This window comes from Hippichthys cyanospilos, chromosome 14 (assembly GCF_059441005.1).
Source record: "Hippichthys cyanospilos isolate Australia breed blue-spotted pipefish chromosome 14, RoL_Hcya_1.0, whole genome shotgun sequence".
NCBI lineage: Eukaryota > Metazoa > Chordata > Actinopteri > Syngnathiformes > Syngnathidae > Hippichthys > Hippichthys cyanospilos.
In genome coordinates this window covers 1,407,908-1,434,843 of record NC_142382.1, presented here as the reverse complement: position 1 = coordinate 1,434,843, position 26,936 = coordinate 1,407,908, and the positions used below count along the sequence as shown (strand labels likewise).

The window sequence follows — 26,936 nt, the reverse complement described above, 5'->3', positions numbered from 1 at the left end:
CTGTTTAACCCGCGCCATGCCGAAAGAGCGCACCTTGTCAATGGTTAACTCGTTGAAAGAAGGTGCTAGGGAGCTGAAATTTCACCCGGATGTTGACAACGTATCAAAGTTCAACATGGCACGACCACTTAGGAGTGCGCCATCCCTTGGATAAAATACTGTGAGAATGATGTGGAGAAAATTGAGCCCAAAATGGTCAAAATATTGCACAAGGTTGTCTCATTCCCACCTACCTCAGACTCTTATCATGGATACACAATGAAAGTCCCGACCGGCTCTCCGTTTTAAGGGTTAACCCTTCTTTACTCAAAACAGGACATTCTTTCAAATTGCGGAAAATGGGCAGACGAAAATAAATAGATTCAGTTATAGGTTTGGGCCGCAATGTCGGAAAATAGGCAAAAATGTTGCCCTCACCCCCATATAAATTGCTTCTAATTTGGAGCCTAATAGCATCATATTTGAACCGTAAAAAAATCCATTTATCACTCAAACGCAGAGGTAAAAATGGAAGTCTTAAAATGAAAACACGCTTAAAAAAATGGTTTTCGATGATAATCAACAGAATAATAGTCGCTTTAATGCAATCGTTAGTTGCCTTTTCTTTTTCCTCCGCAGATTTGAGAAAATCCATTCCGGGTTGAGTTCATTTCAGGTCATCTCCACCTTTCCTTGATGGCGCTTTCAAAAGGTGTCATGAGGACACCCGACACCTCAGCGCTCGGGTGCCGTACGGGGAATCGGTCGAGCGCAAAGGATGAAGCCGTAAATTTAAGGTAAGACTGAATGCATGCTTTTAAGTTAAGAACCGTGAGTGAGCATCGAAAAAAAAAAGTGGCAAATATTAACAAATGCAGATCATGTTAATCATCTCTCACAATGTCGTACACTGTATGTATAATTGTATTAAAATCATATTTTATAGTTGTTCCATAGATTTGATGGCTAGCAAAAAATCGGTAAATACAAAATAATAAGCCACACTGATCTGTCAGCCACAGGGCTCAAGTGGTGAGTAAAAAGTTGCGGCTTATGGGCCTAAGAATAAAATAATACAAATGCAAACAGTAAAATATAAACGGAAAAAAACCATTTATAATAAATGAAAAGAAAAATCAACCTCTCTTCACACATTTCACTTAATGCGGGTATTTTTGGGACCGTAATGGCCATGATAAAAAAAAAAGGAAGTCTGTATTCTTGATGTCATTTTTTTCTTCATGAGCGAAGCCGGCGCGGCTTTTGATGACAGCTGCCTTCACTGTTGAGCGCCATTGAGCAAAGTAATTAAGAGCACAATCCCTCAACAGTGTGCTGCGCTACTGCTAGCATCACAAGCTAGCAGCTTGCATGTACCTATCCAACTTTATAACTAACAACTTACTGTATGAATTTTGTCCGAATTTTGTCAGTGGAGCAGTGGCTGTATACCCGATGTGATAACGAAAAGAATAATACTTTTTTTCTTTTTTGTTTGTCAGTGACTGATAGAGTGTCTGTGAGTGTAACGTGTGAATAATTGACTGATGTTTCACTGGACACCGGCAACTTAAGACTCCAAGTGTATGTGTAATTGATGAGATGATGACTTGGATCCAGGTCGCCTTAAAGATGGCCTCCGTTGTGTAACGCACTCGCGCCGATTTGGCTTTTCTTTGTTTTTTTTTACACTTTATTAAGACTATTTCACCAACTTTTATTTGTACATATGCCATTTTTTCGGTTTTTTAACGTGCTATGCCCCAAAGAGAGGGCACAGCTCAAGTCTGGGAAAAAAAAAAAAAACCCACACATGCGGCAATAAAAATTGACAACAAAATATCTCACACAACATGTAGATGTTGTGTACATTCAATATGTCCCAAATCACCAAGTGTTCAATATTATGACTTTAGTTTGTATTTATTTCAAATCCCATATGGAAAACGCAACAGTTTTATAGCATTAGATTTGACTACAAATGACAGTGTTCCCTCGCTTCATCACTGTTCGCTTTTTGTGCTTTCACTTTATTGAGGATTTTCGGACAGATAACTTTTCGTATTGCGGGATTACGTCGCTATTTTTCTTGCCTATTCTTTCGTCTTTGCCTCGCCACTGAAGAGATTTATGCGTTAATTGCAGGACATGCATAACGAAACATTCGATTTACAGTATATCAAAAATTTAACTTATAATTGAAGTCAATGTGACCAATAATGGACATGTTACTTATTTTGTCGCTAAACTGTTTCTCTGCTAACTGCGATAGTTTAGAAATTACAGGATGGTGCCATTTTGAACTTTGCCATGTTTTAACATCGTTGGTGAAATTTCAGTTGCATTTCTACGACATTTTCACACTGTATTTTCAACGTCGATGACTTGTCAATTGATTCATTTGGACATTATATGGACTCTCATATGTTTATGTACTGCGAACTGTTGCGAACAAAATATTTTTGATCAAAATTATTTATATCGTCACTCGCGTATTCACCCGTATTTATCGTTGTACGACCATGTTGAATAATTTGCGTTGACGGCGTTCGCCCCGACTTTTAGAAAATTCCCATTTTATCACCAGTCTTTTGCCTTTTGCGTGCGGCGCGTGCCGATTGGTCGCCCGGCAGCTCCAAGTTATAGTTACCAGTGTCGAGTTCGGCACTCATGCACTATTCATGGTGCGCGGATCACATCCCTCAGAGCCCACTCGTCAAGCTCATTCGTATTGAGGATTGCGTTGTGTAAAAAACCTTCAAAATGTTCATATAGAATTAAATTTTTTTTTGTTTTGACTTTTTTTCAGGGGAAGGCTAAAGCCCAGGAGCGGAATCTCCGCGAAGACTAAATCATCACCCCGTTAACCGGTATGTATCATCCCTACGTTTGATTTAGCGCTACGAATATTCGTAGGTATATATTAAGTGTTTTGTTTTGTTTTTGGATTCGAAAAGCGTAACCTAAAAATGGATATTCCCGTGAATAGTTTGTGTCATTGTTTTTCTTGACAATACACGTGAAATGTATCCCGTGATGATCACGTTAAGTCATTTGAATAATTAAAAGGCCTTTTCATCGGCAAAGGGTGCGGCAGCTCGACAATGGCATTCATTGTGGAACACCTTTCCAAATTGAAACTTGGCTTGTGGGCAATTTTTTTTTTTTTTAATATATTGACTGACATGTTTTTTTTTAATCATTATTTAATGTTCTTAAACTCCACTTAAAACTTCACTTAACGCGCTAAATCAGGGGTGTCAAACATACGGCCCGCGGGCCAGTTCTGGCCAATTGAATAAAATGTAGGTCACTTGGAAGTGAAATAAAAATTAGATGTTTAAATACAATTTATATTGTCAATTTAATTGAACCGAACAGAGGTAGGATGTTTTTGATTTTCTTTTAATCATACAAGCAGCGATTTTTCAGATAGTTTGTTGTCAGAATTCTGACTTCATTCCAAGAAAACGGACTTTATTCTGAAAATTCAGATGTGCTCATCATCCAAAATCAAAATTCAGAGTTCAACAATACTTAGGTTAAACTCAGAATTCAGAGGATACATTTTGAGAAGAAGTAGAAGAAGAAGAAGTATTCTGAGACTAAAATCGGAATCGTCACATTTTCTGACTTTACGAGCTAACGAATCGTCCTGCTCGTCCGTTATCGCTTTTGAACCGATGAACACTGAACACAAACGGTGAAGCAATACATGTAGAGAGACAATAGTCACAGGCATAAATTGGGCCCATATTTTTGCAGCTCCCATCCTTTGAATCATGAAGCGTAGTAAGCACCGCGGCCACAAGCAAGACAAGAACGGAGGTATGGACCAATGAGAACGCAAAGCGCACTCCACTGGAGGTTAGCGTGCAAACGCGCCCACCTTATTTTGTTGTTTTTATTCAAGATGAGCCGGCTATCCTGGAGACACAGAACCTGGAGCGCCAGCCCACATTCATGGGAGGACGTTTGGACCCAGACACCGTCTCGCTGGCCTCCGTCACCGCCGTCACCACCAACGTGTCCAACAAGAGGTCATGTTCAACCTACTTTGTGGCCTCCTCGCCTTATCTTTCCATTGATGCTACTGTCGTGACCATTCCCAGGGGGTCGCTATGCTTGATTTGGCTAGTTCCTGATTTTTTAATTGTATCATTATTATTTATATTTATGATATAATCTAAAACCAACCAAAAATGGCCACCAACAAGCTGAAAGTTTAGTAAAGAGCACACAGTATGTACAGTGTGTATTTTTACAGTATATTAACCGAAGTCAATGCTGCGCAGGTCCAAACCTGACATTAAGATGGAGCCCAGTTCTGGACGGCCTGTGGATTACCAAGTAAAAAAAAAAAAAAAAAAAGCAATAAATACGTTTATCGCTGCAATGTGACTTTTTTTTTATATAAAATAAATCGCGATTTGTTTTGCAGGTGAGCGTGACCGTAATCGAGGCCCGGCAGCTGGTGGGTCTCAACATGGACCCCATGGTGTGCGTGGAGATCGGCGAAGATAAGAAGTACACGTCCATGAAAGAGTCCACCAACTGTCCCTATTATAACGAGGCCAGTCCCTTCAATAAAACACACATTGGTATTTTTACTGAGTAATAAAAAAAAAAAAAACAAAGGCAATCGTTATATGCTAACATTTTGCTTTTCATCTTCCAGTATTTTGTCTTTGACTTCCACGTTCCTCCGGATGTGATGTTTGACAAAATTCTCAAGTTGTCCGTAAGTGCTTGATGATTATGCTTATTACATTTTTTAAGTATAAAAGTGTTACATTTTTGTAACATTTGTTATCATCGCCAACAGGTCATCCACTCCAAAAACCTCCTGCGAAGCGGAACGCTGGTGGGAACTTTTAAAATGGACGTCGGCACCATTTACTCCCAACCAGGTGATTCAGTCAAAGCAAAAAAATGTGCAAATATTGATTTTATTGTTCTGATCATTTTTTGTTGAGGAGACCTTGTCAAGACGGTCTTTTCATACGGGCTTTTTTTTTGTTTCCGCTCTGTTATGCTTTTTCCATGTTGCAAATATTAAGCATCACTTTATTTTTGTCACTCTTTTTCAATCGTAAATAATGACAAACTGATATGCCTGCTTTTTTGTTTTGTTTGTTTGTTTTTTTTGTTTTTTTTTTGGGGGGGGGGGCTCTGCAAGAAAGATCCGCATAGCAAGCGGTGCTGTAAAAATGGTTGTGGGAAAGCTTCCACGGCGGTACTTTAAGTCAACCATTTTTAAAGTTGACATACCCGTGTTGGTCAACTTTTCCCCCCGGCCGAGCGGAATTGGATGATTCTAGCGTTGTTTGGGAATGCCTGCTCTGCTTTCATCCATTTTTTTTTACCTCTTCCTCTTTTCAGATCATCAGTTTAACCACAAATGGGCCCTGTTGTCCGACCCGGACGACATCACGGCCGGGTGCAAGGGTTACGTCAAATGCGACGTGGCCGTGGTGGCCAAGGGGGACACCATCAAGACCCCGCACAAGGCCAGCGAATCAGATGAGGATGACATTGAGGGGTAAGCGATGCGCGGGATTTCCACGGTGCCTTCGGGTTCACGGCTTACGTCACGTGCGTTTTCCCCGCCCAGCAACCTGCTGATCCCCGAAGGGGTCCCTGCGGAGCGACAGTGGGCCCGCTATTACCTGAAGGTCTACAGGGCTGAGGGCTTGCCCAGGATGAACACTAGCATCATGGCCAACGTCAAGAAGGCCTTCATCGGGGAGAATAAGGATCTGGTGGACCCCTACGTGCAAGTGCAGTTTGCCGGCCAGAAGGTACCGAGTTACGTCGAATATTGAATATGTTTTTTCGGACTTGGCACGAGACCCAAACTTGTAAACCTTGACCTTTGCTTTGAAAGCCCAATTTGCCAAAGAAAAAGCCAAGTGCGTTTCCAGGGTAAAACGTCGGTTCAGAAGAGTTGCTACGAGCCCATCTGGAACGAGCAGATCGTCTTCACCGAGATGTTCCCGCCGCTGTGCAAGCGCATGAAGATCCAAATCCGAGACTCGGACAAAGTCAACGACGTGGCCATGGGGACGCACTTCCTGGACTTGAGGAAAATCTCCAACGATGGGGACAAAGGTGAACCACGACCTCGACTTACGTAGAACCTTATTTGGAAATTCTAACTCCTCTGTGAAATGCTAACTTGAACGTCTAACTCTTTGTTAAAAAACAAATTCGAACCCCTATCATGAACCCGTGTGTGTTTTTTGGGTTGCTGACCTCCTTCCAGGCTTCCTGCCCACGCTGGGCCCCGCCTGGGTCAACATGTACGGTTCCACCCGCACCTACACCCTGATGGACGAGTACCAGGAGCTGAACGAGGGTCTGGGCGAGGGCGTGTCCTTCAGAGCCCGCCTGCTCATTAGCCTGGCCGTGGAAATCCTGGACCCCTCCTCGCCCGACACCTCCAGCTCCACCGAGGTGCAACTTGAGGGCATCCCCAACATCTCCGAGGTGCGAGCCGAAACCTTCACTTACGACTTGTGTCACTATTGAGTCTTTTTAAAATCGATGACCAAGTCATAATTATTTATTATCTTGTATACGTGTGAATTTTCAGACACCAACAAAATTTGCCTATGCTAACCGGCTAGCAATGGCGGTTAGCATTAGTGTGCTCGTGATTACCATTTAACGACAATACAAACTAACCAATCTTTAGTCAATAATTTCCCATTTTTTGTCTCCTTCTTCTTGACTGAGCACACTTGACTGCCCCCTAGTGGGTAAAATTTGAACACCTAGAACCTAGTTTCTTTCCTTTGTTTTCGGAAGCTAATATCGTCTTTAATGAAAAGATGCTAACTACTGAGTCAGAGATTGCTTTTGACCCTTTCAGCCACCAGGAGGTGCACTTAGACAAGAAGTGGAGCTGTTTGCCAGGATGATTTTTTTTGTTTTGTTTTTTACCCCCAAAGTACGTCTTTCCCACCTTGCAACAATTGAACATGACTTTATTTTTGTCACGCTTTAAATCTGGAATTGATCCAAGACTTGCGATCTGTCCTATTTTGGGGGATCTTTCACCTTTGCCATTTTACGTCTGCAGTGGTGGTTCCGACTGAGTTTCCTGGTGGATATTTTTAGTCAAACAATTTTTAGTCTGCTTACCCGACTTGGTCACATTTTTTTCAACAGCCCTAGATCCAGCTCCTGACTCACAGTACAGATTTTCATTGCGTTATGATTTTGCGTTTTAACGTCAGATTCTGAACGTTACGCATCCATATGAAATGTTTGACAGAACGCTACGGGGAAGATCGAGGAATTCTTTCTTTTTGGCTCCTTCCTGGAGGCCACCATGATCGACAGGAAGATTGGCGACAAGCCCATCAACTTCGAGGTCACCATAGGTACTGAACGATTTGATTTCCGTCCACTTTTTTCTCTCAAATGCTATTTCATTGAATTTTTATGGACAATTTTGGAATCAGGTTACTATGGCGACGAGCTGGACGGCGCCAACCAGCCCAAATCTGGAGGCAAGAAGAAGGCTGAAGGCGAGGAGGAGACCGAACTGATCCACGACTCCAGCGAGGACGACCTGGACGATGACGGCGACCTGCAGTCCGTGGCGACGACCCCGCCCATGAAACCTGTCGTCACGGACCGGTCAGCCGCCAAAACTCCGATTTAGCCAACCTGTGCTTCATGATATTTCCTAATTGGAAATCCTAGTGTTCGCTTGAAACCTTAACCCTGGAATGAAGCTCTAATCGTTGCTTGAAACTCTAATGTAGGCTAGAAACCCCAACACAAGCTAAAAGCTCTCATTGAACCGTAGCCTAACCTTTACTTTGAACCTTAATTGAAAACATTTAAGTTTTCCTAAAAACCCAACTTTAAACTTGCAGCCCTAACATTTGCCTAAAATCTGAATTTGATACTGTACCACTCTGCTTTAAAACCCTAACCTCTGTTTGAATCTCCTAATGCAGGCTTGAAATCCTACCACAGACTCAAAACCCAAATTTCAAACCCTTACGTTTGTTCAAAACCCTTCTATAAAACCCTAATTTTAAAGCCGAACCTTTGCCTGAAACCCTAAGCTTGTGTTGAAACCCTATTTGGAGATCCTAGTGCTCAATCCAAACCCTAATCCTGGCGCGAAGCCCTAACTTTTGCTTGAAACTCTAAGGTGGGCTACCACGAGCCCAAAACTGGAATGTAACCTTTGCTTGAAACCCAAATTGAAAGATTTCCTAAAAACCCAACTTCAAACTAACCTCAATTTGAAGCTCGTAACCCTAATTCCTAACCCGAATCGAAAGCGGAATTCGATTCCTTTTTTTGGGCCCGAAAGCCCAATTCCGAATCCGCGTTCCACTCCCATGTTGACTTTTCCGCCCGGCAGCAACTACTTCCACCTGCCGTACTTTGAGCGCAAGCCGTGCATTTACATCAAGAGTTGGTGGCAGGACCAGAGGCGGCGGCTCTACAACGCCAACATCATCGACAACATGGCCCACAAACTGGCAAGCGGGCCCGCTGGCGGCGCGTGGCGACGCAGGCGTCGCTTTGACGCGTTTTTTTTTTCCCCACGCAGGAAGAAGGTCTGAACGACGTGCAAGAGATCATCAAAACGGAAAAGCCGTACCCCGAGCGGAGGCTGAGGGGCGTCCTGGAGGAGCTTAGCCAGAGATGCAGGTCCGGGTCAGAATCCAAAGATTAAAAAAAATAAAAAAACGTTTGAGAGTTCAATGCGCATTTTCGTCCATCCAGTCAATTTCTGGTGCTGGCGAATACGGACCAGAACATGACGGGCAAAACCAAACTGGACAGGGAGCGGCTCAAGCTTTGCATGGCCGAAGTGGTACTGGACTTTTTTTTTCTTTCTATTTTCTTTTAATGCATTTATTTTGTCAACACGGGCACGTCGGAGCGCCGTTGAAAAGACGTCGACGAAAACCCTACCGCGGAGCGCCATCGACGTCGAACGACGACGGCGAGTCGCTGACGTTTTTTTGCTTTAACTGAATGAGAAAAGTTTGGGGAAAAATGAAAAAAGAGAATGCCGACTTTGGTCAATCGGAAAGCTCAAAATGGGGATGCAGTTCTTTGTTTGTTTTTTTTTAATAGCTCGCACTAACCCATAGAGGTACCGCAGAGCTCTACCCGCGTGACGTCTTCAGTCGTCATTGGCAGCGCGCGAGTTGGTGCGACGGCTCGGCGGATTTCCAGGCGATGAGCCTTTGGAGATTTTCCCCCGCAGGAGTCGGTGGGCCAGCAGGCCAAAGCCACGCGCTCTCAAGTGAAGAAGAGCACGGTGCGAGAGAAGGTCAAGCTGACGCACAGCTTCCTCCAAAAGCTGCGATTCCTGGCGGACGAAGTAAGTCCGGCCGACGGGACGGGCAGATTCGCCGGCGGCGGCGGCGGCGGGACGGGGAGCCGGGCAAATTTGCGAGTGACGGCCCTGTGCGCGCGCGGCGGCGGCGGCAGCCTCAGCACAGCGTTCCGGACGTCTTCGTCTGGATGATTAGCAACGGGAAGCGCGTGGCGTACGCTCGCGTGCCCTCCAAAGACATCTTGTACTCCGGCATCGACGAGGAACGGGGGAAGGACTGCGCCAAAGTCAAGACCATCTTCCTGCGGGTGCGCCCCACACGCGCACATACACACGCGCACAAACATGCAACTTTTGCTCATTTCGCTTATTGGGGGAACCGAATAGGTCTGCGTGAGCATCCCTTTTTTATTTTTTTATTTTAGTGAATTTCAGTGATGAACTCACATTTTTTTATTGATTTTTTAAAATACATTCTTTAAATACATTTTAAATACATTTTTTATACATTTTACACATTTTTTATACATTTTTTAAATACGTTTCAGTGATAACTCAGATTTTTTTTATTGATTTTTTAAAATACATTTTAAATACATTTTTTATACATTTTTTAAATACTTTAAAATTTTAGTGAATTTCAGTGATGAACTCAGATTTTTTTTTATTTTTTTAAATACATTTTTTAAATACATTTTTAATACATTTTCTAAATACAATTTTTTTTAAATTTTAGTGAATTTCAGTGATGAACTCAGATTTTTTTAAATACATTTTTTAAATACATTTTTTATACACATTTTTTTTATTTTAGTGAATTTCAGTGATAACTCAGATTTTTTTATTGATTTTTTTAAAATACATTTTAAATACATTTTTTTATACATTTTTTTTAATTTTAGTGAATTTCAGTGAAGAACTCAGATTTTTTTATTGATTTTTTTAAATACATTTTTTAAATACATTTTAAATACATTTTTATACATTTTTTCATACATTTTTTAAATACTTTTTTTTTTAATTTTAGTGAATTTCAGTGATGAACTCAGATTTGTTATTGATTTTTTAAAAATATATTACATGATTTATATTACAATTACATTATAATACATATATATGTTCATATAAAATCACAAAACATAATAAATAATTTGACATATAGTCAACATAAGTTTGCACACCCCCATTTGTCCGCCCCCGCCTGGAAGATCCCCGGCAAGCGAGGTTTCGGCCCGGCGGGCTGGACCGTGCAGTCCAAGATCGAGATTTACTTGTGGTTGGGTCTGAACCGGCAACGCAAAGACTACCTGTGCGGACTCCCCAACGGATTCGAGGAGAACCGGCTTTCCAAGGGGCCCGGCTCGCCCCTCTGGCCGCCCTTCAGTCTCACCTACATGAGTAAGGCGCCGCCGCGCGCCTTTTACGCAGTCGCTGGCGTTTTGAGACGTTTGCAAACGCGAGGCTTTGCGCAGTGAAGCAGATCTTCCAGCTGAGGGTGCACATGTATCAAGCTCGCGGGCTCTTCGCCGCCGACAGCACCGGACTCTCCGACCCCTTCGCGCGAGTGTTCTTCTCCACGCAAAGCCAAGTCACTGAGGTGGGGGGCCCGCGGTTATGAACATTTTTTTGCCCGATTTTGTAAATGCTTTGTTCTTCTTTCAACCGCTCAAATTGGTCAGCGGCATGGCCTCTTTCTTTACATGTGGAGGTTGAATCCATTAGCACCCACAAAAAAAATGGAAAAATTGAAGACGTAGCAATTAACTGCTCCCTACTGCCACCTACTGTCTTTAAGTGAAACACCAGTCAAAGAATTTTTTGGTTTGTCGACATAGTTTGACCGCCGCTCAATGAAATGTTGCAAAAATCGCAGGGAAATCAATGTCATGAATCCTATTAAAATGCATCACAAAAATTCTAATTCAAATGCTTTCATATGGTCCAAAATTTGGACAGTGATTATTTTTGCACACAAAATCTCGCATGTCCAGCTGTAATCACGTAGAAATGCCAAATTCGTTTGACATATTTTAATCGTCCGCTGGAAATTTCAGCTTCCCTCGTGTTTTTTCCCCATCGATTCTTTTACGATATATCACAAAAGAATTTCCATCCTTTGTAACGTAATCCCACAAAGGTTAAAAAATGCACCAAAAATATTGACATATATATTTTAGAAACTAGGAGGAGGAAAAACATCAAGTGAAGAAGCGGGGCGATCCCGCAATATTCATGCAAATCCAGGAAAAAAAGGTTTCATTCTTTTATTTTTTTTAATTTTGTTCTCTTTTATTTTTACTTTATTCTCTTTCTTAGTTTGTTTCATTTATTAAAAAATAAATGAACAAAATCCACATTTTTGTTTGGTCCGACTTGGGAGAAAAAAACTGGATTTCAGAAAAGTGTTTGGATTTTCCCACGCTTAAGAAACAAGCGGCTATTTGGCGCAGGTGCTCCCCGAGACGCTGTGCCCGACGTGGGATCAGCTGCTGCTTTTCGAGAACGTGGAATTATTCGGCGAGGCCAGCGAGCTGCGGGACGACCCGCCCATCATCGTCATCGAGCTCTACGATCAAGACACGGTGGTGAGACTTATTATTTACGCTCATATATTGTATTTTAAAGGACAAAATCTGGTCTTTCTGAGCATTTTTTTCTTGTATTATTGTAGCGTATGACGGCTGCTTTTCACGTTTGCTTTGCGGCCAATTGTTTTGGGACGACCCTTCGGGATAAGTAGAGTGTGAGACGTCTGGATGTCGTGACGCTGAGCTCGATGTGGAGTTTGCCAAAAGGCACGCAAGAGGAAGAAGAAGCCAGCAAACGCTTGCGCCTCTTGCATTCCTTTCCGGGAATTTGCTGTTGTTGTTTTGTTTTTTTTTCCTGTATGTCGACCAATGAGAATTCTTATAACCACTGACTGCAAGAGAGAAGTGCGGGCACGCGTTCAGGCGCGACCATGTCAGTCTAACTGTTTTGCAGTTCACTGGTTATTTTTCAAGCTGATTTGTTCGTGTTTTGTTCTTATTGCATTGCCGTTAAAACGTCCGGCCGGAAACATGGGCACCTGCGGCCATGTTTCATCAGTAACTTTTCGAATGTTTCAGAAAACCATTATCCTATCATGGAAAAGTCAAGCGATTGCCCAAATTCTTTCTAATGATGGACTTTTGCCTATGCTAGCTGGCTATTAACATTAGTGCGTTAGCGGTTCCCTTTACATCGTGCTTCAACAATATTCCATGAGCAAACCTAAAAGTGGAGCTACCTGTCAGCTACTATCAGGTCAATAACCAGTTTTTTCTTCTTCTTCCTTCATCTCCTTTCCTTCCTGTTTCTGCTTCTTCTTATTCTCCTCCTTCTTATTTTTTCTTTTCCTTGTTCTCTTCTCCTCCTCCTCCTTTCCCTTCTTCTTCTCATTCATAACGAGCAGACTTTAGGGCTTGGCTGCCCCCTACGGGTTAAAATGTGAATACCTAAAGCCGAGCCGCGACAGTTTGCACTGAAAGCTTTGATTCCCGGATTATGCGACCCTAATACTTCTGTGGAAGTTCTCCTTTATTTTGAGAAGCTCATTGTCCTTGATGAAAAGCTGGCTGTTAACATTAGTGCGTTAGCGGTTCTCTTTACATCGTGCTTCAAGAATATTCCATGAGCAAACCTAAAAGTGGAGCTACCTGTCAGCTACTGTCAGGTCAATAACCTCTTTTTTCTTCTTCTTCTTCCTTCATTTCCTTTTCTTCTGGTTTCTGCTTCTTCTTACTCTCTCCTCCTTTCTTCTTATTTTTCCTTTTTCTTGTTCTCTTCTCCTCCTCCATCTTCTTCCCCTCCTTCTCCTCCCTTCCTCTTCTCCTCCTCCTTTCCCTTCTTCTCATTCATAACGAGCTGACGTTAGTGCTTGGCTGCCCCCTTCGGGTTAAAATGTGAATACCTAAAGCCGAGCCGCGACAGTTTGCACTGAAAGCTTTGATTCCCGGATTATGCGACCCTAATACTTCTGGGGAAGTTCTCCTTTATTTTGAGAAGCTCATTGTCCGTGATGAAAAGCCGGCTAACTACGAAATCAGTAAGCGCGGCCATGGCGTCGGCCATCCGGCCACTAGGCGGCGCACCAAGACAAGCAAAGGAGCGTCTTCGCCGTTGAGTATTATTGACGTCTTTGAGCGGTTCTCCCAGGGTAAAGCGGACTTCATGGGGAGAACCTTCGCCAAGCCGGTGGTGAAGATGGCCGAGGAGCACTACGGACCTCCGCGCTTCCCCCCTCAGCTTGAGTATTACCAGATCTACCGAGGCAACGGAATGGCAGGAGAAATGCTGGCCGCTTTTGAGCTGCTGCAGGTCAGGCGGGAACGGACGGTAGCCGAAAATTTTTTGTTCTCGGTCAAGGAGCGTCACAACAACTTCTCATAAAGATTTAGTCGGATTTTTAAACAAAAACTGCAATGCGAATAAAATCTTTTGAAATGTGGATAACAAAAAAAAATTCCAATTTTATGGCAAAATTATAATGATTTGAATGAGATTTTTAACTTATATTTTACACAATTTAAGAAATGAATGTAGTTTATTGTTTGAATCGCAAATTTTTCCATAGTTAATCACGATTACGCGCATTTTGCAAGATCTATTTTTCTTTAAACGGACTAAAATCTTGGAAATGACCTAAAATCATCTAACTATATCTGTATTTAAATTTAAATTAATATTTAAAAGTTTAATGATTTTATTATTATTATTATTATAATCACTTTTATTGATTATAAAAAAAACAACACAAATTATTTTCTGTAAAGATATTGGTATTTTCTTTGCAGTACACAATTCAAGATTTCTAAAAATGCCTTGGTTTGTTGCTAGGCAAATTTCATAAGAGCTTGAGGCCAATATGGAAAGAATGGCCAAGGGATCAACAAATATTTGCAATTGAACGCAACATGAAAAAAATTCAAAGAAGTCCAAGTTCTTTTCTGTGTTTTGGATAAATTCATGAATTGGATTTTTAACTTTCTTTTCTGTCAGATTGGCCCCAACGGCAAAGCGGACCTTCCGCCCATCGACGGTCCCGCGGATACGGATCGCGGCCCGCTGCTTCCCGTTCCGATGGGAATCCGGCCCGTTCTCAGCAAGTACAGAATTGAGGTCATAACAATGCAATAAATCGGCAAATTCACGGAAATCCGAATTCAAATTTTTCCTCATATTTTGAAGAGGAACGTTTTCGGAAGCAAATTTTGCGTTTTCCCGTTGCGTCCCCGCGCAGGTTTTATTCTGGGGTTTGAGGGACCTGAAGCGAGTCAACCTGGCTCAGGTGGACCGGCCCCGCGTGGACGTGGAATGCGCCGGCAAGGGCGTCCAGTCGGCACTCATCCCCAACTACAAGAAGAACCCCAACTTCAGCACGCTGGTCAAATGCTTCGAAGTCGTACGTTCAAAAGACATTTCAAATGAGGCATTAAAAAAAAATAAATAAATAAAATGGAAACTTTCCAAGGTTGGCATTGAAATGTTCAAAAAATACATTCAAAAATCTGTCATACTTTTTGGAGATTCATGGAAAAGTATTGAAAAAACAGTCGTAAATCTACATGATTTCTGTTGACGTTCTTTCACGTCATTGGCACTCGGTGTTAATGGTTTAATGGTTAAATACATATTTTTACATTTTGTCAAGTCTGTGTTACTTTTTTCCATTTTTTTCCCCAACAGTTTGGCCTTAATAGCCCTGGTGAATTAAGAATTGAGTAGGAAAGTAATCAATTATTTTTGTTTCCCAAGTGAGACATTATTTTAGGTTCGAAAGTATTAAAGTGATTGATTTCTTTATTACGTAAACAATGACTTTAGAATAGAATAGTAAAGTAATGCATGACTTTAGTACCCAAACTGATTGATTTCTTTAGATAAATACTGAGATCATTTAATTGATACTTAAGTACTAAAGTAATTGATTATCTTAGAGGCTAAAAAAATCCCAAGGTAATCGATTAAATACCAAAGGTGCAAAGTAATCGTATTACCTTTGGTACTAAAAGTACAAAAGCAACGGAGTAAACAATAGAGTAAACAATTACGGTAGAACGTAAAGAATAATGAAGTCCTAATGACTAAAGTAATCAATTCCAATAGTGCTCAGGCTAATCAATCAGTATAGTTAATGAAGTACTAAAGTAATCGATTACATTAGCTAATACATACCGAAGAAGATGGATTTATTTTTGACTTGAATGCGTAAAGTAATCGATGGCTTGTTCCTGTTCAGGATTTACCGGAGAACGAGCTGCTCCACCCGCCCCTCAACATCCGCGTGGTGGACTGCCGAGCGTTCGGCCGCTACACCCTGGTGGGCTCCAACGCCGTCACCAGCCTCCGGAAGTTCATCTACAGGCCTTCCGACAAGCAGGCCAACAACTGGTCCACCTCGGGTACCAAGCCCATGCGCGCCATTGCGCCTGTTCCAGTGCGAGTCTTTTTTTTCGAGTGGTCACTTGTCGCTAGGCGGATTTCATTCTGCTCCGCCATCGTTGCCCCGATGAAATATTTTTGCCTTTGCAAGTCGCTTTTCTGCTTACTTTAATGACGCAGGAACAGGAACACGTCGGGCGCTTTCTTTTCACGTTGGCAGGCTGTATTTTGTGGTGAATGCGATATTTTTTGACTCCTCCTCTTGCACCGGCCTTTATCATGGCACCACAAGCACCATCTAGAGGTCTAAAAAAGTGCTTCATGAAGCTTCGTTCTCCTCGTGACTCGTTTTAAATGAAATACGGCTGATTTAATATCGCGCTGCTGTTTTCTTTCAGAGGAAATCATCGTGGTCAGCATGGAACCCGAGCCCAATTTTAAGAAGATGGACACAGTGGTCAAATTAGATTCTGTGAGTTGTCACACTTTTTGGAGAAAAAAATGATCACAACAGCCACGATAATATAAAATCAACATGTTCAAATCTTAATTTTGAGTCAATAATACTGAAAAACGAAGACATTAGTCATACATCTACAGTATGTTAAAATAGTTCTAAGAATGAAATCATTGCATCGTTAAAATCGTGTGCATTTAGTGATCTATCAATGTAAAACGATTCATAAAACTGTGCGAATAGAGTTGAAATATTACAAGATTGCTAAATCAATGTGAATAAGCCACGCATTTGGAAAAAAATGGGAATTACGTCATAATCGGGGTTAAATAATCATCGTTTACAACAAATTTGAATAAAATGTATCAGTTGACGATTCGATCAAAATTCAGAAAGCAAAAATGATCAGTTCAGTTAGTAGCGTCATATGAAGTCGTTTTTGAAAAACGCAATTATGGAAAAGTATGGAAAATTTTGCGATGTTCTTTTTTAGTGCTCTGACGCCGTCGTGAAGGTTGAGGTAAGTCCAGCGCTGCCCTTGCCTTACGGTTTCCGGATTCAATATTGAAATATATATGAGGAACGCATACGGTGCATAAAAGGACGACGACAAGGATGCGAAAGGGAGGAAAAAGAAGAGGAAGAAGGGCGAGGAGACGGAAGAGGACGGCCTGGATGAGAGCATGCTGGACTGGTGGTCCAAATATTTCGCCTCCATCGAGACGCTGACAGAGGTAGCGTGGGATTTCATATTTAGCGTTTATTCCACCTTGGCGCCGCCTTAACGCGGTCTTGGTTCCTCTCAGACGCTCAAGGGCCAAGAGGGGGCGCTGTCGGACTCCGAGGAAAAAGAAGACGCAGACCTGGCGGATGGCGGGGGTACGGAAATTCCAAATTCATTGAAAAAAGTTATTTGAGTTATTAAAATCGGATTTATGGTACAATATTACCATGAAAGCGATCAAAGGAAGTTGTGAAATGACGTTGTTGTTGACGTTGTTGTTGCAGTAGCGAGCCTTTGCCAGACTCCCACAATGCATCAGTGTGTAGAGACGCTGACATGAATCCGAAAGTCACGCATGTGAACACGCAACCATATGCCGCCATGAAAGTTGTCCACCAGCAAAATTGTAAATGCTTCGTTTTGATTAATACGGTCGAACCTCCAAAATCTGCTACAAAATTTCATTTTTAGGAGAAAATCTCATTTCGTACCATTCAGAATGTAAATCAAATGTCCCTAAAATGAATTATTTTACATTAGGAAAAAAAAAAAGATGCCTGCCAGGTTCCATATGTTGCTAACTTTGAAGCTAACTTTTTTATTGCCTACCAACATCAACACACCGCCATTAAAAAAAATCATATTCTAGGGTCAATCAAAAGGGCCAATCAGAGGGCCTCAAGATGTTCTCAAATATACCAAAAGGGTCGAACCCGGAACAGAAAATTAACAAAAGCACTAGAACAGTGCTTTTCAAATTCCATGTATGTAATTATTTTTTTAAATGACTCTTCCGATAACTGAAAATTAAACGAACGATTGCTAGCAGATACTATTTCAAAGCATTTATAATTCAGCTATCCTTCAAGAATTTATCGGACTGGGGCGATAATATCGATCTTTTGTGAAACGAAGCGGCGCAATCCGCGTATTGCAATACCACGTTCCGTTTCCAATATACGGCGCATCGACTTTGAAACGCCTTATTTTCCGAATATTTCGTTTTTTTTTGTATCAGTCCGTTCCAGCTTCGCGTTGCTCTTGATAGCAACGAAAGCTGTTCCTCAAATTTCCCCTCATTTTTATTCACCGTGGAAATCATGACTTTGGAGCTCGGTACGACGAAAATTGGACAGCGCTGACAACTTTCATGTTGGAATTCATGTCTGGAGCGCTGTGCTCCTTTTTACCTGCCCCCCCTCCCCCGTTTTCCTCGTCATCTTCACGGATAACAAAGACATCAAAGCTGATGACTCTCCTGTAAAAGGCGGCAGGAGGGGAAAAGGGAAGAAGGACAAAAAGAAGGCCGCCGGCGCCGCCGCCGCCGACCCGGCGGAGAAGAAAAAAGCAAAGTTGGACGAGCTCAAAGTAGGCGTCTTTGAACGGGGCCCCGTCTGCCGGAGCCGTTTTTCTTCATCCATCTTTCCATCGCCCTCCAAGGTGTATCCCAAAGAGCTGGAGAATGAATTTGACAATTTTGAGGACTGGCTGCACAGTTTCAACCTGTTCAGGGGAAAAGGCGGCGACGACGACGACCAGAACGGCTCGGACGAAGACAGGATTGTTGGAAAATTCAAAGTAAGATTCCGTTCAAATGATTGGAAACTTTTGTGTCTGACAAAAGCACAAGACGCTGTAGAAATGATTGTTATTGTGGGATTTGGGATTTTTCTCTTCTGCAAGGGCTCGCTGTGCATGTACAAAGTGTCGGACGAGCTGCCCAGGGACTTCGACTCCAACATGGGCATGTTCCAGAATATTCCGCACAATGATCCCATCAACGTCCTGGTGCGGGTCTACATCATCAGGGTGAGGCGGCGTTAACCCTTGTGGGAATACCTTGGCGAATAACACATACGGAAATAAAAGAACTCCGCGGCGGCAGGCGACCGATCTCCACCCGGCAGACATCAACGGCAAAGCCGACCCGTACGTCGCCATCAGGCTGGGCAAGAACGAAGTGAAGGACAAGGAGAACTACATCTCCAAGCAGCTCAATCCGTTATTCGGAAAGTAAGGACAAAACGGGCGCCGGGCCCGGAAAACGTCCTCGCTGCCTCGCTTTCGTCCTCCAGATCCTTCGACATCGAGGCCACGTTCCCCATGGACTCCACCCTCACCGTGTCCATTTACGACTGGGACCTGGTGGGCACCGACGACCTGATCGGCGAGACCAAGTTGGACCTGGAGAACCGCTTCTACAGCAAGCACAGAGCCACCTGCGGAATCACCGCCAGCTACGCCACGTGAGCAAACGCGACCACGGGAAAAACAAAAGGATCGAGCATTGGTAGAAATGTTGACTTACCGACTTGGTCAACTTTATTTTCCCAGTGCTACAGCTATGTAAAACAGGTCAAAGGGTCTACGAAAAATACAGTATTTTCTGCACTATAAGGTGCACTGGATTATAAGGGGCACCTACTTTAAAACTTGTTTCATTTATAAGGCACACTGCATTATAAGGCGCATAGAATAGAAGCTACAGTAGTGGATGGGTTTGCATCATCCATCCACTAGATGGCGCTGCGCTAAAGGAAACGTCAACAAAACAATCACATGTCAGTTGAACTTTATGAATGGCCAATCAGACATAAAGATGATTTATTTTATTTTTTCGTCCCCCAAAGAAGAAAACTCGCGGTTTATAAGGGTCTTTTTGTCACATTTGGAGAAAATTGAAGGCTTTTAAGTCCGCCTTATAGTGCGGAAAATACGGTACCAAAAAGCCTGCCCCTGCATTCATTTACATTGCGCCTCATACCGGAATTACATCCCTTTGTTTTCCTGCTCCGTAGCCATGGTTACAACATCTGGAGGGACCCCATGAAGCCCACCCAGATCCTGGCCAAGCTGTGCAAGGACGGCAAACTGGACGGACCTCACTACGGGCCGGGCGGGCGGGTCAAAGTGGAGAACCGAGTCTTCATGGCCCCCACCGAGATCGAGGATGAAAATGGTCTGAAAAAGTTTGTTTGAATGATTTGTTCCCACACTCGTCCGTCGAATAAATGCTGAAGAAAAGCATCGCTGCGCTCAGGTCTGAAGAAGCAGACCAATGAGCACCTGGCGCTGACCGTGCTCAAGCACTGGGAGGACATCCCGCGGGTGGGCTGCAAATTGGTGCCGGAGCACGTGGAGACCAGGCCGCTCCTGCATCCGGACAAACCGGGAATCGAACAAGTACGGGAAAGCCCTTGGATATTTTTCATGGATTGTAGCCGAACGTTTCATTTTGTATCCACAGGGCAGGATCGAGATGTGGGTGGACATGTTCCCCAAGGACATGACGGCACCTGGTCCCGCCCTGGACATCGCACCCAGGAAACCAAAGAAGTACTCTCCTAATCTTTCTTTCTTCATCTCCAACCAACCAGGAACATTGTGGAGTTGCATTATTTTACCTGAGACGTTTTGTCCCCCTCAAACTATTTTTTAACTTAGGATTGATTAGTTAATGGTATTTTTATTCATACAAAGCGCATACAAAGATATTACTCAAATCAATAGTTAGTAATGTATTAAAAGTACGTTTTAAAAATGCACCACTTCATATACTGTATGTATGAACATGTGTAAGTATGTATAAATCTATGAATTGGTATATGACACATTATTTTCTCTCGCTCTCTCTCTCTCTCTCTCTATATATATATATATATATATATATATATATATATATATATATATATATATATATATATATATATATATATGCTGTATATACCGTACTGTACTGTATACGTCCTCTTACTATCATTCAATATAAACAAAATGGGGTTCAATGGGGAACCAGAGTTGAGCAAAATCTACACAATAAATTCAAAAGCACAATCACAATTCATAGCTTTACAAATCAAGGCTATGAATAGAAGCTTTAAATGATTCCAAACGAAAGAATCACTCACCAAAGCTGTTTCACTTCTTGAATAGAAAGCGCGTCGATCTCTCCACTTGCTGCACACATTGCTGCTGCGGTGCTTGTTTTCCTCCGGCTCTTGAGCGACGTCGTCGACTTTTTCTCTCAGTCGAGTCGATGTTCGAATCGAATTTTTGTGCATGTTGTGTCCAGTCATTTTTTAATCGCACATGCAGTTACGCCGTGTTCCTCTTCCATCTGCCGATGCCGCGGTCCCAAACGTTTCATGTCAAAGTTCTGCTCATGTGGTAAAGTGCTAAATTTAGCATCTACAAATTGTCCCTGCGTCATTCATATTGACGCGTTTCTTTCTTCGTACTTTAGCTCAAAACGAAAAGCAAACTAGCATGCTGCCGCTAATTGCCAATATCGAACACATTTCTTATCGACTCTGACGCATGATTTTAATTGGCTGACTTCCGTCTTGGGGCTTTGGAGGACCGGAAGTGCTAAAATGAAGTAAATAATTGTAGTTTTAAATAATTAAATAAAAAAACTCTTTCGTTAATTAGACTTGTCATTTTTGTGTCGTTAATTCATTAGATGTTTTATTCATCAAATAAATGGACTTTTTTTTTGTTTTTGTGTACCTAATTATTATGTGACTATTAATTTTTTCACGGAGTTGAACGAATGATTTCATTTGTCAAGCACGAACTGTCAAACGTTTGATGGGCGGGTCCTAACACCTGATTGGTTTATCACATTAGCGCTAATACATGTACTTATTTTATATTATTACAATCATCTATTACAATTGAATCACAAACTTTAATGAGATTGATTGTTCGTGTCACTAATATTTGTGTTGCCAAGTAATTAAAAAGTAATTGCAACTTTTTCTCAAATTTATTGCATTTATTTTGTACGATTTTTGGAATTGATAAAACTTGATTAAAGTTTCGTTTTGAAATTTGAAAAAAAGTCATGAGCACTGGAGCAAGTATTTAAAATAAAACTACACTAACGTTCATCTTTGTGTAGGTTCGAGCTGAGGGTCATCATCTGGAACACGGATGAAGTGGTCCTGGAGGACGACGACATTTTTACCGGCGAGAAATCCAGCGACATATTTGTCAGAGGGTAAAACTACCAAAAGCAGTACTGCGAGTTTTTTTTCTTCCCGAATTTACTTCTCCCCTTTCCGTCCGGTTCCAGCTGGCTCAAGGGACAGCAGGAGGACAAGCAGGACACGGACGTCCACTACCACTCCATCACCGGCGAGGGCAACTTCAACTGGCGCTTCATTTACCCCTTCGACTACCTGATGGCCGAAGAGAAGATCGTCATCTCCAAGAAGGAGTCCATGTTCGCCTGGGACGAGACCGAGTACAAGATCCCGGCCCGCCTCAACCTGCAAGTGTGGGACGCCGACCACTTCTCGGCCGACGACTTCCTCGGTACCGTCTCGACCGCCGTCCTCTTGTACGACGGAACCGAGAATGCAGTTTAGCGTCGTGCCGACAGGCGCCATCGAGCTGGATCTGAATCGTTTCCCGCGGGGCGCAAAGTCGGCCAAGCAGTGCACCATCGAGATGGTGACCAACGAGGCCGACGTGCCCACCGTGTCCATCTTCAAGCAGAAGAGGATCAAGGGCTGGTGGCCTTTTGTGGCCCGCAACGAGGACGACGAGTTTGAGCTGACGGTAGGCGGCGCGGCGCGGCGCGTTCCGATCCGTTATTCCATCGTCCAATCACCCGCGTTGAGTCCTGGCTTTTTTCCTTTTGATCCGCCGAGCCGTAGAACCGTAAAAGTCTTTGGTTCCCCTTGGGGGTTCCGTTTTCATGTTGCGATTTTTCTCACTCGGGCGATGTTTGTCAATCCAAGGGCAAAGTGGAGGCGGAGCTTCACCTCCTGACCGGTGAAGAGGCGGAGAAATGCCCGGCCGGCGAAGGACGCAACGAGCCTGAACCTCTGGAGAAACCCAAGTATGACGGACGTGTCATCTCATCTCTGAGCAGACATTTTTTAGCAAAATAAGCAACATAAACAGTCAAAAAGAGAAAACCATATATATATAATGGGTAAAATTCCCAGATAACACAAAAGTTGCAAGGGTACGGTGTGATTTAAGACATTCGACGCGGTTGTACCATTTGATATTATAGACCGTTTTAAACCTTGACTTTTACTATGGTAGTTACACAAGCTAATATATTGCTAAAATACCGTACCATCCAATACGGTATGCGACGTTATATACGGTACGATACAACGTCATCACTGACTGAACCTTTTGATATCGTTAGGTATTTTTGATCTAGTTTTCATTTGCTAATAGTAAAGTATTATCATGTGTTTCAAAGATAAATCCCGACGAGGATGGGATTCGAACCCATGCGTGCGGAGCACAACGGATTAGCAGTCCGTCACCTTAACCTCTCGGTCACCCCGTCCTTGCGTGTTGCTCGTTTATTATTTTGGCGGAGGTAAAAAATATCCTTTTGTAGCACAGGTATTCTTTTGCTAGCTGACACGAGACAAGCCGATACGACTCTCTCGAAAACGAGGCGCTAAAGAAACCGCACGATTTGATACGGTAAAGTATATATGGTACGATGGAAAACCATACGTGATTTTATGACATTTAAGGTACCTTTTGTGATCATACAACATTTTCAAAGCTAAAACTCGACGAGGATGGGATTCGAACCCATGCGTGCAGAGCACAACGGATTAGCAGTCCATCACCTTAACCACTCGGTCACCTCATCCTGTTTTTGTAGCTCGTATTGTTAAAAAAAAAAACATTTTTTGTTGTTTTGTTTTTCTTCAGCTAGAGCAGCATGAGGCGCTAAAATGCTGCAATGTTGAATAGATATGATGGAAGGCGATGTTACAACATCTACTTTACCTTTTGAAATTACACAGAGTCTTTTAATGAAAAGTCACGACGAGGATGGGATTCGAACCCGTGCGTGCAGAGCACAACGGATTAGCAGTCCATCACCTTAACCTCTCGGTCACCTCGTCGTTAAGCGTTTCCTGGTAGAATTAGTTGAAAACAAATGTGTAAACAGTACACTTTTGCGATGGAAGTTGACGTGACACCGCAGTGGGATGTAGTATTCAGTATGATAGAACGCAGTACGCAACGTTACCACATTTACCGTACCTTTTGGTATTATTAAAAGGTAAATATCGACAAGGATGGGATTCGAACCCATGCGTGCAGAGCACAACGGATTAGCAGTCCATCACCTTAACCTCTCGGTCACCTTGTCCTCTGGTTTCAAAATTTATTCATAGGATTGGTAAAAAAGAAAACTCAAATGCGGCTTATGTAGAAAAACACACTGTATACATATATATATATATATATATATATATATATATATATAATGGGTATGCCTTGATTGACATTTACCAAATGGTTTGATAAATTAACAATTTTATAAAGCCGGTTTTCGACAAGGATGGGATTCGAACCCATGCGTGCGGTTTAATTCAATATTACAACGTTTACCTTACCTTTCGATGGCATGGCACGGTTTCCCTAACTTTGGTCATCATCCGACGAGGAGAGCCAATACGTCACATGTGCCGTGATCCAATGCGCCGTGTGTTTTATGTTCCCGCAGCCGGCCCGACACCAGCCTTCTGTGGTTCCTCACTCCCTTCAAAGCCGTTAAACACTTGGTGTGCACGCAGTACAAGTGGCTGGCCATCAAGATTGTCGCGGCTCTCCTGACGCTGGCCCTGCTGGCCCTTTTCCTCTATAGCATGCCGGGTTACATGGTCAAGAAAATGCTGGGAGCCTGACAACTGAGAGAGAAAAAAAAAAGAAGGTTCCGGCAGTTTTCACTTTATAACCCGCTGGCCGCTAGCTCCCCCTTTCACCCCCACCCTCCTGTTTTTCCTTAACGCCTTCGGTATCATGCCCGCTTTGTTCTAAAGAAAGGAATCCGTAACGCTATTTACCATACGATTTCAGACCATATCAAACGGTGGGTTTTTATGTGATACTTTGATATAATATCACCGTATATTCAGTTCTTCTTTATTATTTGACCCGTTTTTATTTACGATAATACCCTTGCCAGAGACAGTGGAGTCGTATAAAACGTAATAAATGTTACCGTAGCTTTAGCAGTAAGTTAGCAATAAGGCGCGATTCAACACGGTACACGCCATTCCCGTATTTCCTGAAACTTTTGAGGTTACGCGGTACTTTTAAGCAAAAAAAACCGACAAGGATGGGATAAAACGTAATAAATGTTACCGTAGCTTTAGCGGTAAGTTAGCAATAAGGCGCGATTCAACACGGTACACGCCATTCCCGTATTTCCTGAAACTTTTGAGGTTATATAGTACTTTTAGGAAAAAAAAAACTCGACAAGGATGGGATTCGAACCCACGCGTGCAGAGCACAACGGATTAGCGGTCCATCACCTTAACCTCTCGGTCACCTCGTCACGTTCTTTGAGTCCTTGGATCGTACCAAAGGTAGCATAGGGTTCACACGGTATCAATTTTGCATAATTTGGAGTATGCTGCGCTATATTTTCATGTCAACAGTATCCAATAAATGCGTAGTAAGAGTTTACCTTTCGCAAACCTCTCGGTCAACTCATCTGGCAGTTTGTCAAGTTTGCGCGGAGGTGCGCGTTATAGTGATATATACGATATATACGGAAATAGTACCTGACGATACTGCGTTAATATCGCGCATATCTAATGCTACGTTTTGTCTGATACAGTTGACGGCAAACGATGTGATAAATATGTTACGATGCGGTACGAAGCGACGCGGTTTGTGGCGTCACGGTATGCGACGATAGCATATTTAATCACGCCTATATCCGATGCTACGTTTGGAACGATGCAAATGAGAATGACATAAGGAGATCTACGACAATATGCAGTTTGTGGCTTAATGGTATCTGACGATACTGCATTTAATAATACGTGCATCTTACCCTATGTTTGGCACGATATCATTGAACACAAACACCGCGATCTGCAGCAGTATGATATATATTGAACGATACGGTATGTGGCAACGCAGTTCGTGACGCCATAGTATCCGACGATACCGCATTTAATAATGCATATAGCTAATGCTACGTTTTGTACAATACAGAGGACAACAAAGAATGTAATATATGTAAGAACGCGGTAGGGGTTTTTGACCCGTGGCTTACGTGTGTGTCCCCAGCCGCCCCGACATCGCCCTCTTGTGGTTCCTGATCCCCCTGAAGGCGGCCAAGCACCTGGTGTGCGACCAGTACCGCTGGCTCACCATCAAGATCGTTTGCGCCCTTCTGCTGCTGGCCATCTTGGCTCTCTTCCTCTACAACATGCCCGGCTACATGGTCAAGAAAATGTTAGGGGCGTAGCTTGAAATTGGTGGGCTGATTTTTTTTTTTTTTTTTTTTCTTGGAGCAATTTGCCATTTGTTGACATGATTAGTTATAGACATTGGGATTGGTTTGAAATGTGTGTTCTGGGTTTACTGGATCTTTCAAACGTTTGCCTTCCAAATTTGTATTTTGTCATTTAGTTTGTCTGCACTGGACAGGAGAAAGCGTATTGTATGATATTTGTAATTTGTGAATAAATTAAAGATGATTACAAGAGTGTTATTGGCCCAAATTTTGACCCAAATTCAATGTGGCAACTGCAAGAATCGCAAAATTTGACATTGATGGGAAAAACGATGCTTCATGAAGCACTTGTTTTTTTTTTTACACCTCTAGATGGTGCTCTTGGTTTCATGATGAAGGCTAGTGCAGTGGAAATTCTTTGAATCAAAAGTGCCATCTAGTGGAGTGAAAAAATCTCAAGCAGAGCGTAACCAGATATGAAAAGAAGAAAACGGTCCTTTTGAAATTGTGTGACATCCTGTGTTGATAGTTTTTCCGATCTTCTTTTTTAAAAAAAGATTTTGCAGAATATGATACAAAAAAAGTCTCAATGGTTCATCTGCGTTTTTTGATGAAGTGAGACCGAACATTTCCCACAACTCATTCACTGCAGTAAAAGTGGATATTTGACGTCTAAAACCGTCATCGGCACTGAATGAGTGAATGAGTAAACAAGTACAGGATATTTTTAGACAAGCATTTGAAGATATGTTGAGGAATGATACCTATAACACTTCAAGTGCCATTGACGTCACGAGATTCCAACCAG

At 42.6% G+C, this 26,936-nt stretch overlaps 1 protein-coding gene and 5 non-coding genes across 6 annotated transcripts; 1 reads left to right on the top strand and 5 right to left on the bottom strand.

The window, feature by feature from the left end:
• The first annotated feature begins 644 nt into the window (after positions 1-644).
• Positions 645-26,325, top strand: LOC148412426 (otoferlin-like). Its single transcript, XM_088432793.1, has 43 exons — positions 645-776; positions 2,789-2,849; positions 3,745-3,807; positions 3,893-4,019; positions 4,275-4,329; positions 4,421-4,552; positions 4,658-4,720; positions 4,805-4,889; positions 5,362-5,521; positions 5,594-5,780; positions 5,904-6,090; positions 6,245-6,468; positions 7,259-7,367; positions 7,449-7,626; positions 8,369-8,489; positions 8,561-8,661; positions 8,737-8,827; positions 9,227-9,343; positions 9,454-9,606; positions 10,507-10,696; positions 10,771-10,895; positions 11,749-11,883; positions 13,475-13,636; positions 14,318-14,437; positions 14,559-14,720; positions 15,558-15,720; positions 16,099-16,172; positions 16,651-16,677; positions 16,760-16,891; positions 16,964-17,036; positions 18,149-18,249; positions 18,322-18,459; positions 18,565-18,690; positions 18,767-18,894; positions 18,957-19,127; positions 19,680-19,840; positions 19,922-20,064; positions 20,129-20,217; positions 21,785-21,883; positions 21,959-22,200; positions 22,268-22,446; positions 22,629-22,729; positions 25,960-26,325. The coding sequence occupies exons 3-43, from the start codon at positions 3,762-3,764 to the stop codon at positions 26,138-26,140; spliced, it is 5,358 nt and encodes a 1,785-aa protein (XP_088288919.1). The 5' UTR covers positions 645-776; positions 2,789-2,849; positions 3,745-3,761; the 3' UTR covers positions 26,141-26,325.
• trnas-gcu (transfer RNA serine (anticodon GCU)) lies at positions 23,116-23,197 on the bottom strand. Its single transcript has one exon. It is a non-coding gene; the product is annotated as a tRNA-Ser (tRNA).
• trnas-gcu (transfer RNA serine (anticodon GCU)) lies at positions 23,434-23,515 on the bottom strand. The gene has a single exon. It is a non-coding gene; the product is annotated as a tRNA-Ser (tRNA).
• Positions 23,693-23,774, bottom strand: trnas-gcu (transfer RNA serine (anticodon GCU)). Its single transcript has one exon. It is a non-coding gene; the product is annotated as a tRNA-Ser (tRNA).
• On the bottom strand, positions 23,944-24,025 carry trnas-gcu (transfer RNA serine (anticodon GCU)). The gene has a single exon. It is a non-coding gene; the product is annotated as a tRNA-Ser (tRNA).
• trnas-gcu (transfer RNA serine (anticodon GCU)) lies at positions 25,135-25,216 on the bottom strand. The gene has a single exon. It is a non-coding gene; the product is annotated as a tRNA-Ser (tRNA).
• Positions 26,326-26,936: the final 611 nt, after the last annotated feature.